Here is a 17258-nt window from a genome sequence, read left to right as displayed (position 1 = left end):
GTCAAAACTATTGAAAAGGATAAAACTAAGATTGTCCATACAATTGCCTACCACCTCCGCCGAACATAGTCCTGGATTCAAGTGGAGCAATCGTTGAATCAATTCATGATGAGACGCCAACCCATCAATTTACAAACAACTAGCAGGGGACAATTAATTCACAAAAAGGATTTGGGACAATTAATCCACAGAAACGAATTTGAAAGTTCTTCCAACGATGATCAATGCCAATATACTACTACTTCTTTATCAACTAATCATGGTGCTAGCATTTCATTGAAGTTAATTATGAATCGTAATACCTATCAAGATTTTAACAATTCAACAAGAACTCGAATTGAAATTGAAACCAGAACAATCGGAACTCATGAATCCCCAATCAGCCATCATTCATCCTATTCCCACGAAAGAAATATTCATTGCTATGTTCACTATTTCAAATCACTCAACTAACTATTTTAAAAAAAAATGAATTCACTGACAACGGTGGCTAGTTCAATTGCTGCCTCACTGCCGGAGAATCCGACTCGGGCTGAGGGACATGTGCCCCCCTGAGGCTCCTCAAGTCCCCACAGTTGTTGGCGCATCCGATGTTAACGCTGCCTCAACCACCGAAGCTCCCAATTTGCTCCCAGACTAAAAATTTCTCGAGAAAAATTTTTGCATCAAAATGTCGTTGATCAAAATGCTGAGACAATGTCGTCGCACAGTTATTTTGATTATATTTCGTTCTTTTAGTGCGTGATACAATTTACACACACGTTCTGAAATGTTCATTTTTGAACTTTTAGGATCGTCGAAAAAAAAAACAAATGTTTTGACTTTTATTCACCACTTTCTTTTCTTGTTTTCATCAACAAATACATTCAATTAAGCTCAAATTAAGCTCAATCAATCAAATAAAGTGATTAATGTTCTCTCTTAAGGTCATAGAATGTTTGAATGACCAATTTATGTCGAATAGAGGAGAATTTTGGAAAATTAAAAATGTATGTATTTTATAATGGTTGTAATTTGAATGATCCCGATGTTTTTAGATCAAGTCATTAAAGCCGAATTACCTGATGTGTCGGTTTTTGTTCAAGAGTTGTTTGACATTGTTGCATCTTCTCTTATTCATTCTCCATGTGGTGACCATAATACTAATGCGAGCTGTATGAGATTTTCTAATGGGACACGCCTGTGTCGACATCATTTTCCAAAAGAATATCAAACATGGTTACCCCGTATACAAAAGAACACGATCATACAAAAGAACACGATGAGATGATGTTGTTCTTTTGTATACGAAGTAACCATGTTCATTAATGGTAGTCCTTTCTTGATATTCTTTTGGAAAATGATGTCTGTCCCATTAGAAAATCTCAGCTTTCTGGATGTTCCTATATGTCCTGGTTGTTTCTGGATGCTTGATTGGATGCAATTGGCATAGATCTTGTAATACACTACTAGAATGTAGAGATAACTAGTGTAAGATTGCTAATTAATGGTGCGGTTTGTCTTAACAGATTTCTTTTGCGGATTTTATTTAGAGTATTACTCTACCTGATAGCGGAAATAGATTTGTTATAAAGGGAAATAGAAATTTGGTTCCCAAAACAAAGTGCAGGTTACTGGAAATTACTTTTACGGGTTAATTTATTTTTTTACAGTTTCTTAAAACGAGTTCTCAAAACGAAAGGACTCCTAATGAAGAACTTGATATGGTTATTGTATTTAAATAATTTTCAACCTCCAGTTGGAAGAAATGCATTGCTTGTCTTGATCTAGGTTGGAATTAGAAAGTACAACGGGCCTAAGAATTTGATGTTGGTTTCAATGGTGGCGATGTATGTGGAAAGTTTGATGTGGGTTTCGATGTTGGTGATTGAGCATTTGGGGTGAAGTTGGTGATGGATCATTTGGGGTGAAGTTCTTGTGTGAGATTCAATAGCAATGGAGAAAAGAATTTAACCCCGAGCTGAATGATGAAGAATGCATAGACAATTCGGAATGAGGTAGACAATTTGGAGGAGTTTGATGGGGATTGCAATGGTGATGTTTGGGAAGAGAAATCCAACAGTCAACAATTTGCTCACAAAAATCAATACTATTCCTTGAAATATCAATGCTTATCTAATGAGTGGAAATATTTCCCAATTGTATTTCATTCATCAGAAAGACCACATCATTGGCGACTTTACCGTAGGACCGGCCAACAATAATATAGCCGGCCACTTCGTGTGGTTTCTCAAGCGGGCTTTAGTAGGTATTTACGATAGTGGTAGTAAAAATGAGTCGTAAAATGTAGGATGTGAGTACCACATTCTGAATAGTAATCTTAATGTCGCCGTATACTCTGTCAAAGGGACCCCATGTAGTCGGTTCGAGGTAAATTTAAGCTGCAAAGCTTAAGAACAGAGGGTATGTTAACTTGCTTAAGGGTTTGGAAGAAACTCACACCGTAAAATTGTGAAGTACCATACTGAGTCGAATTTCAATTTGATTTCGAAGCATTTATTGTTACAGTGATTAATTGTGTAAGACCTGCAAGTCAAAGACGACAATTTACTTAGATGGAACCTGTTCTCGATAAAAGACAGAAATGATTATTTACACTATTAAACCTTCATAATGATAGACATAACATGGACTGACCTAGTTTCTTCGTCAATTTTGTGTTTGAGTCGACAATGAGGCTGCAAATAAACTGGGGACTTCAATTGTCAGCGGCGATTTGAATTGTGTAAGCTTTTTTACCTTTGACTAAATGAATTATTATTAGTCCGTTTACGCAAAGATTAAATTAAATCTAATAGTTTTGTTACTTTGATTTTCATTAACCCGAATATTTTTTATCCGAGTCATTTTAAACTATGCAGCATACATAGCATCTTCCTCATTCATATTTTTGGATAAATTATATTTATAGTGTGGGAAAGAAAGAAGAGGCTACATTTTCGGAAGAACATATGTATTTCAAGAAATTCCATGCTTGAATCTCAAATTGTTATTATCGTCTTCTGTTGTTGAGCCTCAACCCAGACGAAGATTATATATACTTTGATTGGATATTCTAAACAATGTGGGGTATGATAAGGTCGTCACCACCACTGGAAAGAGTCGTCCGATGAAGGAGTGGTTCATAGCTGTTTTGGTTGTGTTGTGTATTGTTCCCCCAACTCTCCCCACAAGGTGATCCCCCAAAATTTTAGCCGCAGACTTATTTTTTATGCACCACAAACGCAACGGAAAAACTAGGAATTGCACAATTATAATTTCATTCTTTCTTTCTTTTGTCAAATAAAGTTAACAACCTTATTTGTGATTGCAAACACACTCATAGTTCCAGGAAATGAAACTGAAAATAAGGTTTGTACTACTTATGCGGACTGGCAAAAAATCAACATGTTGCAGTTTCTTTTGATAAAGTAAACGCTCCGCCAAAAGAAACCGAGAGCGGAATTTTAATTAGTTCTTCCGATTTCTAAAGTCTAACTTTACTCGAAACCTTGTTTGCGAAAAAAAAAACAAAGAGTCAGTAGAACTTCTGTCAAGCCCATGATCGATGTTGCTTTATAAATCATGTACTTTTGAGGAAGCATTACTAAAAAGGGATAGTAACCGATTGAGAGCAAGAAATGCTGCACAAACTTGTCATGAACTGTGTAATTCAGCAATTGCTCAAATCGAAATTCTTTTGGGGATGTTACACACAACACATTTAATTTCAGGCTTGCTAAATATACGATGAAATGTACAAAAGCAAGCATCACTAGATATTGCTCAGATCCCCCATTTCCCATTTTTCTTGGAAATGAAATATTTTTGTCCCACTAAAGTTTTTCCATTGTACATATGAATTAACAAAAGTTTTTCCATATTTTTTATTGTCTTTTTTTCTTGGGCTATTGTTCAAACAGAAAAGTGCCGTGGGGGATTTGCAGCCCTCGATATACAAACTATAAAACCACATCTACGCCTGAATACTCTAAGTATAAATACTTCAAACTTTATCCAGAATAATGAAAAAGTTCTTCGCTTTCTTTTCCTCTTGAAGATAACCCCAGCAAATATGTCTCCAGATTTTAAAGATGAACACAAAGGAAATGTTTCCGAAGTGGAAATAATAAATGAGCAAGAGTTCAAATCAAATTATGACTCTGGTATTGGAGAAGAGTTGGAATACGTTGACCTTCCAGAATCACTTCAACATTACACCCAAGAAGAATTGAAACAATTAGACAAGAAAACCACCAGAAAAATCGATCTTAGAATGATGCCAATGTTAATTTACATCTATATCTTAAACTATTTAGATCGTAGTAATATCGCTGCTGCTCGTTTGGGTTTCTTGGAAGAAGATTTAGGATTGGTTGGTAATCAATACCAAACTTGTGTCTCTATTTTATTCGTTGGATATATTTTATTCCAAATTCCATCAAATATGTTATTAAACAAAATTGGTAAGCCTTCCCTTTACATTTCCGTAATTATGACATTATGGGGTGTGATCTCAACCTGTACTGGTGCTGTTCAAAGTTACGGTGGTCTTTTGGCAGTAAGAATATTGCTTGGTACTATTGAAGCTGGTTTCTTCGCCGGTGCATTATGTACACTTTCAAATTGGTATGACAAAAAGAGTCTTTCCCTCCGTAATTGTATTCTTTATTCCGGTTCTTTAATGAGTAGCGCTTGGAGTGGTTTAATTGCTGCAGGGATTATTGACAATATGGATCATGTAGGAGGATTGAGATCATGGAGATATTTATTCTTGATCGAAGGTGCTATTACTGTTGCATCCGTTCCATTTGCATACATAATTTTGCCAGACAACCCTTCAAATACCAAGTTCTTAAATCAGGAAGAAAAAGATATTGTTCAATGGAAATTGAGAAGAGATATTGGAACTTCTGATTCTGATGTTGAAGCTAAAGAATCAAGCTGGACTGGATTCTTACTTGCGGTTAAGGATATCAAGGTATGGTTAGTTACTTTAATTTTGACATTCTTGGTTGCAGCTTGTGGTGTTACTAATTTCTTCCCTTCTGTTGTCCAAACATTGAATTTCAACAAAACAACCACTTTATGTTTAACTGCACCTCCATATTGTATTGCAGTCGTTGCAACATTTTTATGGGCAAGACATGCTGATAAGACAGGAGAAAGATACTTCCATGTTGTTATCCCATTAATTAGTGCTTTGGCTTCCTTTATTATTGCCGCATCTACATTAAACGTTGGTGCCCGTTACTTTGCTATGTGTCTCATGATTCCTTCGTTGTATTGTGCTTTCATTGTCATTTTGACTTGGATGTCTAACTGTTGTCCAAGACCTCCAGCTAAAAGAGCTGTCGCTATTGCTCTTATGAACTGTATTTCAAACTCCACCTCAATCTGGAATGCTTATTTATATCCTTCAAGTAGTGCTCCAAGGTACTTTATTGCCTTTGTTTGTAATTGTGCTTTCATTTTGGTTGCTATTATCTTTGCCACTATATTAAGATTTAGATTGAAGGTCTTAAATAAAAGAATAGCCGAAGGAACTATCGACTGGCAAAAGGAATTGGGTAAAGGTAATGATGCTAGTAAGATTGATCCTGATTTCAGATTTCTCCATTAGATTTGTCTAACTTTGTTAGAATGTGTGTTAATTTTCTTGTATGACTTATTGCATCTCACCGCTTTGTATAAAATATAAATTCGAAGAGTAAATTTAAAAATAGAAAATGTAGATCTGTTCTTGTCATTTATTGTCTTCCCTCCAATCTGATGCATGGAATCCAGTTGGGAAAATCTTTCAACTCATCAGATAAGAACTGATATCTCAAATAATAGTATTGATATTTGTTAGGAAATTGTTGATTTCAGGATTTCTCTCCCCAAACATTAACATTGAACTCCCCCTCAAAATGTTGCCAAATTGTCTACTTCTTCATTGGAATTGAACTCAACATCAAACCTTCCCAAACTTGCTCTCAATTCCATAGAACCCCACATCAAATTCTTCCCAACTTGTCTACCGTCATGATTGGAATCCAAATCAAATTCTTAATCCCACTTTTCTTTCCAATTCCAACCCAGATTAAGTCAAACCTTCATCCTATGAAATCGGATAAAAAGATCCATCACACAAACTAACCATTGGTCAGGTGGGGTAATTCAGTATGACGGATTAATTAAACCGATCCTTGAAATTCAGTCAAACCCTCTCCAAATTGTCACTGATTTCTCATCTGTATGGTTTTTGTTGTAAATCGTTTTGTGGTTTTCGATTTTGTGGTTTAGGATAATGCATGGGTGAAACTTTGATTTACAAGTAACGAATAGGATATACAGTAGATTAAAAGAAGATGGAAGGATTTTAAATAGTAAACAATGAATATTCCTTTTATGAGAATAGGATAAATGATGGCTGATTTTGTTTTGGGGAATTCCCGAGTTCCGTTTGCTCTAGTTTCAATCTCAATTCCAGTTCTTTCTGAGTTTTTAATGATAGGAAGGAAGCTTCATGATTAGCTTCGACGAGGTAATAGTACCATGATTTATTGATAAAGGCCAAATAGGCATTATTGGAATATTGATCATAGTTGAAAGAGGTTTCAATTTCGTTTCTGTGTATTAGTTTCATTTCTGTGGATCAATTGCCGCAAATCGTTTCCCTTAAACAACTTCACTCCATGAACACTTCGTTGAACATTAAAAGACAAAAAGGCCATTACTGGATTGATCATGGGATATAGAAAATTTTTGATTGAATATATTATTGAACTAGTGGACTTCTTTGTGAAGAAAAGGAAAGGATAAATAAAGTTTTAGATTCCAATTCTTTTCGCAATCTAGCGTCTAAATATTGCTGCAAATCTACTCAAAAAACACAAAAAGATCAAGACCAACAAAGACCAATTCTAGTCAGCAAAAATCCTTTTGTTTGCAAACTTGCATTTGTAAACGTGTTCGGAAACTTGTGTTCGAAAGCTCTTTCTGTTGACTTCTTTCTTTCAATTTAGGTATTATACTTCCAATAAAGCATAAAAGGATGAATATTTGAATACAACAACTGAAATTCTCGAACTGTGAACAAGAATTCCTCAAAATCCGCTTGAATTTTCCCAAGAGGGTTATTTTCTTTCAATCCTTTAGCTACCAATATACACGACCCAGTTGTCTATGTATTTCATTTAGATTGTTTATCTTAAGAAGTTTTTCAAGAGATAATGTAAGAAGTCCGTGTTATTTCTCGGCTCAAACGAAGGTTTTCCCGAGGACAAAGAAATCAATTTCAGCCATAGAATTTTTTTCCTGCAAAACATCCGAGATTGTTTCTCCGACTAAAAATCCGGTCAATTTATTGGATTCCGATAGGCATAGGTTTAGGAATGATCATTTGCTATTTCATGTCACTCTTGCCTCGAGGCGTTGATCCTGTGTTGAATATATAAACAGTGATGCTATGTATTTCTATGTTTGTCAATATTGGCATGACCAGAAAGTTTTATCAAAAATTCGGCTGTGGCCGAAATGCGCCATTTTTCTAGGTTTGATTTTCCGAATATGATACCATACATTGACGAATTTTGATAATTGGATTATCTCTTCTAGCATTTTCGATTATATTATGTAATGACTGATTCTGAACATGTTTAATATGAGGTGCAAGTTAAGATGTGTTAATAAATTTTTCAGATATTTCAAGAAGCACTGTTCGGTCCGTATCATTAAATGATCGCTTCACCCGGAAGAATATTTTTAATCCCAACTCCCGAATTCGATTGCCAAGTGCAACATCAAAAAAAAATCATGGTTGCAAAATCGGTTTTTAGATCTTTGATTGATAACGATGATCTATTAATGTTCTTTGATGCTTTTATGGATGGTTTGTACTCGTTTAAAGTTTCGAATAGTTGCAGGGTTCGGGAACAATGACTAAGCTTCGGTCGTCTCCGAATTTTCCAGAAAGAAAGAAAGTTTGGAAAGGGGCAAGTATCAACGAATAAATCCGAAGGATATTTTCCAATAGTTTGTGAATTGAAATTGACCCCCCGAAGCACATTAACCCTTTTATTCTGTCGCTTTTCATTCTTAGCTTTCTTAGATACTTCGAAATAAAAATTATCTTTGGTGCATCGAACATATTTATATGTGACAATACACAAAATGAAACAGTTTTATTGTTGGTGAAACATCAGTGCTTCTATGAGAAAAAAAAACGGTTACGTGCTCGGGTGGGTTTCTCAACTTATTCATTTGCATGCCGGTATCCAAAGCGATGTGGATCTCGACAAGTCCAACATTGATGTATAAGTGTTCCATACTAAGCCAATTTAATTATCTTTCGAGAATAGGAGGCGCAATGGTCGGGGTGTAGTAAAGTCAGGGTTTAAAATTTCAAAGTAATGATTTAAAAAATAAAAGAATTCGTATCCATCCGAAAAATATTAATTATTATTTTAAAGACGCCGTAATAATAAAAAAATTGATGATTTGGTTTTACCTCTTATAAAAAGTCATTCAATTATCACTTTTTCATTCAATTAGATTTATTTATCAATTTACTTCTTTTCATTTGCTTATTTATACTTAGTTTACAATTACATATATTAATTAACAAGACAAAAAAAACAAAGAGAGTTCGTTTATTCTTGGCAATTGTTATACATTTATATTATGATCAACTGTTATTTATTCATATTCCTATATATCTCATCAGCATTCATTAATGCTTGGTCTCCAACTGATTCATACGCACCAGGTAACGTTACTTGTCCATCTGGTCTAGAACTACTCCGACCAGCAGATGGATTATCAGAACAAGAAGCCGAATGGGTTGAACAACGAAACAAAGTCACTGATGAAAATTTGCTCCAATTCTTAGAACATGCAAATATGACCGATTTCGATGCAGAAGATTTCCTCAATTCCTTAAATAGATCGATTAATATTGGGGTTGCATTTTCTGGTGGTGGATATCGTGCTATGCTTAGTGGGGCTGGACAACTTGCGGCCTTAGATAATAGAACCGAAGGTGCCTGGGAACATGGTCTTGGTGGTTTATTGCAAGCTTCTACTTATATGGTTGGATTATCGGGAGGGAATTGGATGATTGGTACTATTGCCATGAATAATTTCACTTCGGTAGATACTATTCTTAAAGAAGGAAAGATTTGGGATTTGGAAGATTCAATTATAAATCCTGCTGGTTGGAAGATTTGGAATACTGTAAGTTATTATAAAGAACTCAATGATGATATTGATGACAAGAGAGATGCCGGATATGAAGTATCATTGACTGATGCTTGGGGAAGAGCATTATCTCATCAATTCTTTGCAGAATTAGAAGATTATGGTGCTGCGTTGACTTGGTCTACTTTACAAAGTGCTGATGTGTTTACTAATCATCAAATGCCATTCCCAATTGTTGTGGCAGATGGTAGAGAACCAGGCACGCTTATCATCAGTAGTAATTCCACTATTTTTGAATTTAATCCATTTGAAATGGGTTCTTGGGATCCTTCCATTTATCAATTTACAAATATTAAATATCTTGGTACAAAAGTAAAAGATGGTGAAATAGAAGGAGACTGTGTTGAAGGATTCGATAATGCTGGTTTTATTATGGGAACGTCTTCCACTTTATTCAATCAATTTTTATTACAAATTAATACCACTTCCCTTTCATCCACCGTCGTATCATTAATTACGTCATTTTTAACAAAAGTATCAAATGCAGAAGATGATATTGCAATATATAAACCAAATCCATTTTTTGATACCACGATAGGAACTTCTGCCAATGCTGCCAATAATAACACCTTGTTTTTAGTCGATGGAGGTGAAGATCTTCAAAATATCCCATTGGCACCATTATTACAACCTGAAAGAAACGTTGATGTCATTTTCGCCTTTGATAATTCTGCAGATACTGAATATTCCTGGCCAAATGGGACTTCAATGGTTGCCACTTTCCAAAGACAATTTAATTTCCAAGGTCAAAACGCCAGCATGTTCCCTTATGTTCCAGATTATAATTCATTCATTAATATGAATTTAACTTCAAAACCAGCATTTTTCGGATGTGATGCACAGAATTTATCAAGCATACAAGATACAACCAACAATCCAACCTCGGTGTTTGATTCTCCTTTGATTGTATATACCGCGAATAGACCATTTTCATTCTGGTCAAATACTTCCACTTTCAAGATGTCATATGAGGATAGTGAACGTAATGGAATGATTCAGAATGGGTTTGAAGTCGCGTCCCGTTTCAATGGGACTTTAGATCCAGAATGGAATGCATGTGTGGGTTGTGCAATCATTAGAAGACAACAGGAACGAAATGGAATAGATCAATCTGATCAATGTCAACAATGTTTTGAAAGATATTGCTGGAATGGTGACCTTGCTTCGGGGGATGTGGCGGTGAATTTTACTGACAATGGAACTACTAATGCTACTGGGATGAAGGTGAATGCGGGTATGATTGTCACGTATCCAATTTGGTCTTTCGCACTTGGCGCATTGTTGATTTGTTTATTAGGTTGATTGTTTCTAGAGATATTTTTTAACATGCATGTGTAGTTTTTTTTGTATGCTTTTTGGCATTGTTTGAAACATTTTTCAATAAATGAAATATCTTCTTGACTTAATCTATGCGGCGTATGAGATCTCGAAATCTCAATGCAACGTGGTAGTGGCTGATATATCCAGTCGCTCAAGCGCAAATTATAAAAATCTTTGCGCTCTAAAAAGTAACTAAAAAAAGAAACGTCTTATACCCGAACTCGATATGATGTCATCGTATCTAGAACCTTTTTACCCCTTAAAGCATTGTGTTCTGGTAGTACATCACTTAGATATTGACGGAAATAAGCATTCGTATCTGTGAAAAATATTTATGGGGCTCATTCACATTTATTACTTTTGATTCCAGAACAATGAACCTAAAGCCTTTTGATAATAAAAAAGAACAATGAAAATGATTCATGGGGTTGCTATGTGCTAAGTATTTATACTCTCTCTAATTCCTTCTTTTCACGTTCTTTCTGTTTCTTCTATATTAACTCCCTGGATTCTTCTCTGCTTTGAAAGTTTATCAAATTTGCTTCAATCTAAAGAGAAAAACACAACAAAAGGACATCTCATTTGTTATACTTACCCCGGATAAATTCATCACGTCAAAAAATCTAGTTTTTTCCGAACCTTAGGACCCCTTAAAAAACTCGCTTAGTAATGGATCCTACCCCAAGTCCAAAAGACAAACACGATCTAGAAGTCGACGAATCAGTAGTAGATTCATCCTTATTCGAAGGTGAACTCTTCGATGAAAATGACGCCGATAAAACATATTTAGCAAAATCAAAATTAGTGGCCGGAGCAATTCAAGAAATGGGGTTTGGAAGATATCAAATTGGTTTATTCTTCGTCGCTGGATTCGGTTGGCTTTCGGATAATCTTTGGCCAGTAGCAACGGGATTAATCTTAGCTAGATTGAACGAAGTAGATGGTGTACATGCCCCACCTGGAAAGGCCCCCTATTTGACCCTAGCTCAGAATTTGGGTTTATTAATCGGAGCATTATTTTGGTCACTTTCTTCAGATATAATTGGTAGGAGATGGGCGTTTAATTTAACGTTTTTGATTACGGGTATTTGGTCAACTGTTGCAGGCGCATCTCCCAATTTTGCTGCATTGGGGGTATTTAATGCATTTTGGAGTTTTGGAGTTGGTGGGAACTTACCAGTAGATTCGGCGATTTTCTTGGAAGCATTACCTAAGTCACATCAATGGTTGTTGACGGTTATGTCTGGTTGGTGGGCGATTGGTCAGGTGATTGCTAATTTGGTTTCATGGGGTTTGATTGCGAATTATTCTTGTTCGACGGATGTTTGTCATAAAGCTGATAACAAAGGTTGGAGATATTTCTTGTTTGCAATGGGAGGTTTTACTTTATTGATGTTTATTGCTAGATTTGCTTTTAGAGTTTTTGAATCTCCTAGGTATTATTTAGGTAGAGGTGATGATGCTAGGGCCATTGAAACATTGGAAAAGATTGCCAAAATTAATAAAACGGTGTGCCCAATTACAATTAAGGATTTACATGATATAGATTTGAAATATGGAGAATCAGATGATCAAAAGAAGAATAAGTTACTTCAAGAAACATTACATAAATATGATTTCTCCCATATAAAAGCATGTTTTGGCTCCAGAAAATTGGCAATTTCTTCAGGATTAGTTATATTCACTTGGGGAATTATTGGACTTGCATTCCCGTTATACAATGCCTTCTTACCTTATTATCTTGAAACCAGAGGTAATGCAAATCAACCATTAAGTGTGCATGAGACATATAGAAATTCATTAATTGTTTCAGTTTTAGGAATTCCTGGTGCATTAGTTGCTGGTTTATTAGTTGAATTAAGAATTGGTAGAAAGGGAACCTTATTTCTATCATTAATCCTAACTGGAATATTTCTTTTCGGTTCTACAACTGCAAAGACAAGTAATTCAAATTTAGCATGGAACTGTATGTTCTCATTTGTGTCAAATATAATGTATGGAGTATTGTATGCTTATACTCCAGAAGTTTTCTTCTCCAGGATTAGAGGTACGGCTGTTGGATTGGCAGCGTCATTCAATAGAGTATTGGGTGTGTTTGCTCCCATTATTGCAATCTATGCTAATTTACAGACATCAGCTCCAATATTTGTTTCTGGGGCATTGTTTATATTTGCAGGTTTCTTAACAATATTCTTCCCGTTGGAACCTAGAGGTAAAGCAAGTTATTGATTGGTTATACTGTTGGTGTTGCGTATCCCGGTGCTTTCCTAATTGGGAAGTGTACCAGTTTCTCAGAATACCTCTTAACTTAGATTGATTAAATATTTTTTCTCTCCTCCAGTAACCTTAATAAAAATTTATAATCGATAAAACGTTCTTAATTCCATATTACTCTCTATCTTCATCCAATTGTCAATGGCATTCACAACTAAGGCAGAGATCGCCCAATTCGGTGGGAGACTCTTGAAATTGTCTCATGAGTCAGAAACAACCAAAACTTCAATGGCTGTTAATGTTTATTTACCAGCCCATGGAATTACTAATATCCCAGTCTTACTTTATCTTTCTGGATTAACATGTACTCCAGACAATGCAACTGAAAAGTCATTCTTACAATACTTTGCTAGCAAGTATGGTTTTGCAGTTGTGTTTCCTGACACTTCTCCTCGAGGAGAACTGATTCCGGATGAGAAAGAAAGTTGGGATTTTGGTACTGGTGCTGGATTTTATGTTAATGCAACTCAAGAACCTTATAATGAAAATTATCATATGTATTCATATATTCATGAAGAATTATTAACTGCTTTGACTAAAGAATTCCCACAATTGGATTTTACTAATATTTCAATCACGGGACATTCAATGGGAGGTATGGGTGCCCTTGTTGGATTCTTATCTCAACCAGGTAAATATAAATCAGTAAGTGCATTTGCTCCTATTGTTAATCCATCAATTGCTCCATGGGGCGAGAAATGTTTTGGTAATTATTTGGGTTCAAATAAACAAGATTGGTATAAATATGACCCAACTCATTTAATCAAGAATTATAGTCACGAGAATCATCCACCAATTTTAATTCATCAAGGTTTGAAGGATTCATTTTATCCATCTCAATTACAACCGGAAAACTTTGTCAATGCGGCCAAGGAAGCTGGGTATAAAGGAGGAGTTGTGTTAAAAGTTGTTGAAGGTTATGATCATCTGTATTTCTTTATCAGTTCATTTGTTGAAGAACATGCTCAACATCATGCAAAATATTTAGGGTTAACCCAATAAAGTTACAATGTATAAATTATGCCTATATGTATGTATATATCTAAAGACTATTGTATTTGGTTTCCCAAGTTTCATACCATTTTGTCTTTTTGTCATTATGAAGATTTCTAGCTATCTTTGATAGTTGAATTGATTCTTTTGTAATTGAATCCGTATATTCATTATCATCTATACGTCTCTCGAGCATCAATTCAACGATAAATTTATCAATGAGCGAAACCAAATGATTTTGGATAGTATATATTTCGTCTATAGAATCCCCCGGGGTGGACTTTGGTAATGATTTCTTAAAAGATGCAATTAACAATTTAACCAACTCAATCTTCTTGAGCCACTTTTTGGCATATTTTATGAGTTCTTTATCATCTTCAGTCACTTTATGTCCATTCATTACTGGTGGGGTTGCTTCTTCCTCGTCATCGGTGAAGTCTTCTTCATCACTAAATCCAAATGGATCATCATTCATCTCTTCCGGGTTTTCTGTCCATTCTGCAAATTCTTCGAATCCATCTTCAAGCAACAGAATACTTTGTTTTATCTTATTAGTAAGCAATGCTAAGTTACCTTCGGTTAATAACTGGACAAGAGAATCGCAAATAGACCATACCCTACCCACGGAAACTAATCTTCCATCCATTTCATTCTTCTTTGATTCTGATTGTTCAGAAACATCTTCATCATCTTCAAAAATCAACTTTAACTCTTTAGCAAAACGATTGTTTGATTCAAGTAATTGTTTTAATTGTTCCACTATTTCATTATAAAACAATTTTGATATCTTTGCTGAATCAATTTGAACAATTACTGAAACTGTTAATACCAAAGTTTCAGATAATTTCAGTAATGTATTAAAAGCAGGGTTTACTTCTTTACGTAGGTTTTCTGGTTTGAAGATTATACCTACTTTAGTTGTATGGGCTTTAATAAGTTTAACTAATTTGTTAAGTTCATTGATGGGGTCAGATACTTTGGCAGCTTTGATCTCACTAAAAGTTGATATATCTGATAAACTGTTGATCCAGAATTGAGTAGCTTCTTCAAATGAATCCAATAGGGACTTGAGCTCTTCTCTTGTCTTGGACATCCTTGTGGTGTTGTTGATGTGATTGACTATCAAGAGATCCATACCACTCAATTTTTTTTTTTCATTTCCTCATCGTAAATCGCACACAAAAACAAAATTACAGAAATTCACATTCTATTCTTATTCATACTAAAACTTCTAATAATACTACATATTGTATATATATATACTACTACCAATCGTTATCATCTTCGTCGTCACTTTTAGCAACTCTTCCCTTTCTCTTATTCAAAGCCGCCGACAAAGCATCAGCCAAATTCGCAGGCGGTTGTCCACCAGGTCCACCACCAGCACCACTACTAGGAGCAGGTGATTCTCCTTTTGCTTCTTGTAATAATACACTCGGTTTGTCCAATTGCGATTTATCCACTTTTCGTAATCCTCCAATCCCAGAACCTCTGATTGAAGCCAATAATGCATCTCTTCCGGCATCTCCGGTGACTTCAGGACGTGAAGGGGTCAGGTCCAACATTGCTGGTGGAGGCGGCGGTGGTGGTGGTGGAGCCCCTGCTCCAGTAGCTGGTTGGGCCATGCTTGGTGGCATTGGCGGAGGTGGTGGTGGGGGAGCTCCTCCTCCAGAAGTCACACTTGGAGCCATTGGTGGAGGTGGTGGTGGGGGAGCTGCTTGTGTATATTGCTGCACGGGTGGAGGTGGTGGTGGCGGTGGGACATTTTGAGCAGGAATAGGTTGGTTGAATGAAGGTGGCGGTGGAGGAGGTTGAGTCCCATATGGTTGAGGTTGTGCCCCATAAGGTTGAGGTTGGAATTCTTGTCTTGCAGCAGGCATAGGAGGGGCTTGTTGATTCATATTTGGTGGTATATATGGCGCGCTGGGAGATGGCAGATGTGCACTACCAGTTCTTTGTACTCTGGGAGGCGGTGGAGGAGGAGGAGCACCTCTAGCAGCTCTGGGAGGTGGTGGAGGTGGTGGAGCACCTGTTTGACTAGCTGTACGACCTGGTGGTGGTGGAGGTGGTGGAAAGCCACTCGCTCTATTGGGTGGCTGCGGTGGAGGTGGAAAGTTTCCTCGATTTGGTGGCGGTGGTGGTGGCATTCCAGCTCTTGGAGGTGGTGCCGGTGGTCCTCCCCCTTGGAATTGGAGTGGTGCTGGTGGTCCTCCCCCTTGGAATGGGGGTGGAACAGCAAATTTCCGTGGACCATTTTGATTAGTTTGCGGTGGTAAATATTGCTGTTTTGTTGGCAGTGCTGGGGCCACTGGTGGAGCACCTCCTTGAAATGGCGGTGGAACTCCAAATATATGCGGTTGCTCTGGTGCTTGTTGCTGCTGGTGTCCGTATACAGGCAGTTGTGGAAGTCCAGGTAGAGGTCTCTCTTGTTCTGATAATGATGCCGTTCTGATCGGGGGAGGCAATGCTGTTGCAGGTGGAACTCTGAAAGTATACTTCTTTTTAACTGGTTCTTCAGCCGGTTCTGGAGTGGCTTCTTCGCCTTGTGTTTGTGCAGGTGGTGGGGTTGGTGATGAAGTATATTCTACTGGTGGAGTTGGTGAACTTGACTCTGGAGCTGGACTAACTGGGGGTTGACCTGGAGGTGGAGGGGGAGGACGAGCTTTCTTGTGTTTACTTGAAGTAATCGACAGAACTCTAGCAGGTTGGGTTTCCTGTTCAACTTTCCGTTGGAATTTTCTGGGAATAGGTGGTTCTAGACCAACCAATGGGCCTCCCTGTTTTGCAATATAATCTTTAATAAATTCTCGATTCTCGGCAATCATATCTTCTGAGATCCCTGCAGCTTCCAATTCCGCATACAATGATCTCCATTCTGGAGGAGGGAGCCCGTCATAGTATATCACACCTTTGGATCTTCGTTGCCTCTGTGCTGTGTTGACATCCATAAATTCGCCTCTAGGTCCAGGTGCATTTGGACCTGTTGGTCCAACTCTTTCTTTTAATGCTATTGCGTTCTTATTTTTCACAGTTGCACTAGATCCATGTTTCTGTCTAGTTGTTACTCTTTTAAAAAAATGAGTGGCATCATTTGTATCTTCAAATAATAAACCAACTAAACAATCTTCAATTTCAAAAGTATGAAAGAAACGACGATCTTGATTATATTCAAAGTTTACATATAATTCTTGATCCCAAATAACACCTCGACTTCCGATTATATCAACAAGTTTTAAAAAGAATGTATGACCTACTAAATCATCCACTAAAGCGATTGCTCCTACTAATCCTGTGTATTCCCATTTTGTAGGATCTGGATATGCTATATATAATCTTGCCACAGTAGCATCAATTATTTTGTTATTCGCCTTGGGAATTGCTCTTTTAATTTTCTCTTTGTCTTGATTGGTTAGAATCGCCATGATGATGATCTGATTCTAATTGATCTA

The 17258-nt window shown here is 36.6% G+C and overlaps 7 protein-coding genes across 7 annotated transcripts; 5 read left to right on the top strand and 2 right to left on the bottom strand. All coding sequences in view use genetic code 12, as the record gives it.

Moving 5' to 3' along the window:
* Nucleotides 1-105: 105 nt before the first annotated feature.
* Nucleotides 106-453, top strand: J8A68_002704 (uncharacterized protein; the record flags this gene model as incomplete). The annotated part of the gene is made up of 1 exon (XM_049406483.1): nucleotides 106-453. One exon carries the CDS (start codon nucleotides 106-108, stop codon nucleotides 451-453), a length of 348 nt encoding a protein of 115 aa, XP_049264076.1.
* Nucleotides 454-4054: 3601 nt separating this feature from the next.
* On the top strand, nucleotides 4055-5602 carry J8A68_002703 (uncharacterized protein; the record flags this gene model as incomplete). The annotated part of the gene is made up of 1 exon (XM_049406482.1): nucleotides 4055-5602. The coding sequence occupies one exon, from the start codon at nucleotides 4055-4057 to the stop codon at nucleotides 5600-5602; it is 1548 nt and encodes a 515-aa protein (XP_049264075.1).
* A 3044-nt stretch (nucleotides 5603-8646) lies between these two features.
* PLB3 (lysophospholipase) lies at nucleotides 8647-10524 on the top strand (the record flags this gene model as incomplete). The annotated part of the gene is made up of 1 exon (XM_049406481.1): nucleotides 8647-10524. The coding sequence occupies one exon, from the start codon at nucleotides 8647-8649 to the stop codon at nucleotides 10522-10524; it is 1878 nt and encodes a 625-aa protein (XP_049264074.1).
* A 687-nt stretch (nucleotides 10525-11211) lies between these two features.
* Nucleotides 11212-12771, top strand: J8A68_002701 (uncharacterized protein; the record flags this gene model as incomplete). The annotated part of the gene is made up of 1 exon (XM_049406480.1): nucleotides 11212-12771. The coding sequence occupies one exon, from the start codon at nucleotides 11212-11214 to the stop codon at nucleotides 12769-12771; it is 1560 nt and encodes a 519-aa protein (XP_049264073.1).
* Nucleotides 12772-12957: 186 nt separating this feature from the next.
* On the top strand, nucleotides 12958-13818 carry J8A68_002700 (S-formylglutathione hydrolase; the record flags this gene model as incomplete). The annotated part of the gene is made up of 1 exon (XM_049406479.1): nucleotides 12958-13818. One exon carries the CDS (start codon nucleotides 12958-12960, stop codon nucleotides 13816-13818), a length of 861 nt encoding a protein of 286 aa, XP_049264072.1.
* Nucleotides 13819-13858: 40 nt separating this feature from the next.
* J8A68_002699 (uncharacterized protein) lies at nucleotides 13859-14902 on the bottom strand (the record flags this gene model as incomplete). Its single annotated transcript, XM_049406478.1, has 1 exon — nucleotides 13859-14902. One exon carries the CDS (start codon nucleotides 14900-14902, stop codon nucleotides 13859-13861), a length of 1044 nt encoding a protein of 347 aa, XP_049264071.1.
* A 172-nt stretch (nucleotides 14903-15074) lies between these two features.
* On the bottom strand, nucleotides 15075-17231 carry WAL1 (actin-binding protein; the record flags this gene model as incomplete). The annotated part of the gene is made up of 1 exon (XM_049406477.1): nucleotides 15075-17231. One exon carries the CDS (start codon nucleotides 17229-17231, stop codon nucleotides 15075-15077), a length of 2157 nt encoding a protein of 718 aa, XP_049264070.1.
* Between the last annotated feature and the right edge of the window lie 27 nt (nucleotides 17232-17258).

Source organism: Hemisphaericaspora subhashii (genome assembly GCF_019202705.1).
Source record: "Hemisphaericaspora subhashii strain CBS 10753 chromosome Unknown scaffold18, whole genome shotgun sequence".
In the NCBI taxonomy this organism is placed as follows: Eukaryota; Fungi; Ascomycota; class Pichiomycetes; order Serinales; family Debaryomycetaceae; genus Hemisphaericaspora; species Hemisphaericaspora subhashii.
The sequence above is the reverse complement of the archived record's forward strand: the minus strand, read 5'-3'. Positions and strand labels throughout refer to the sequence as shown.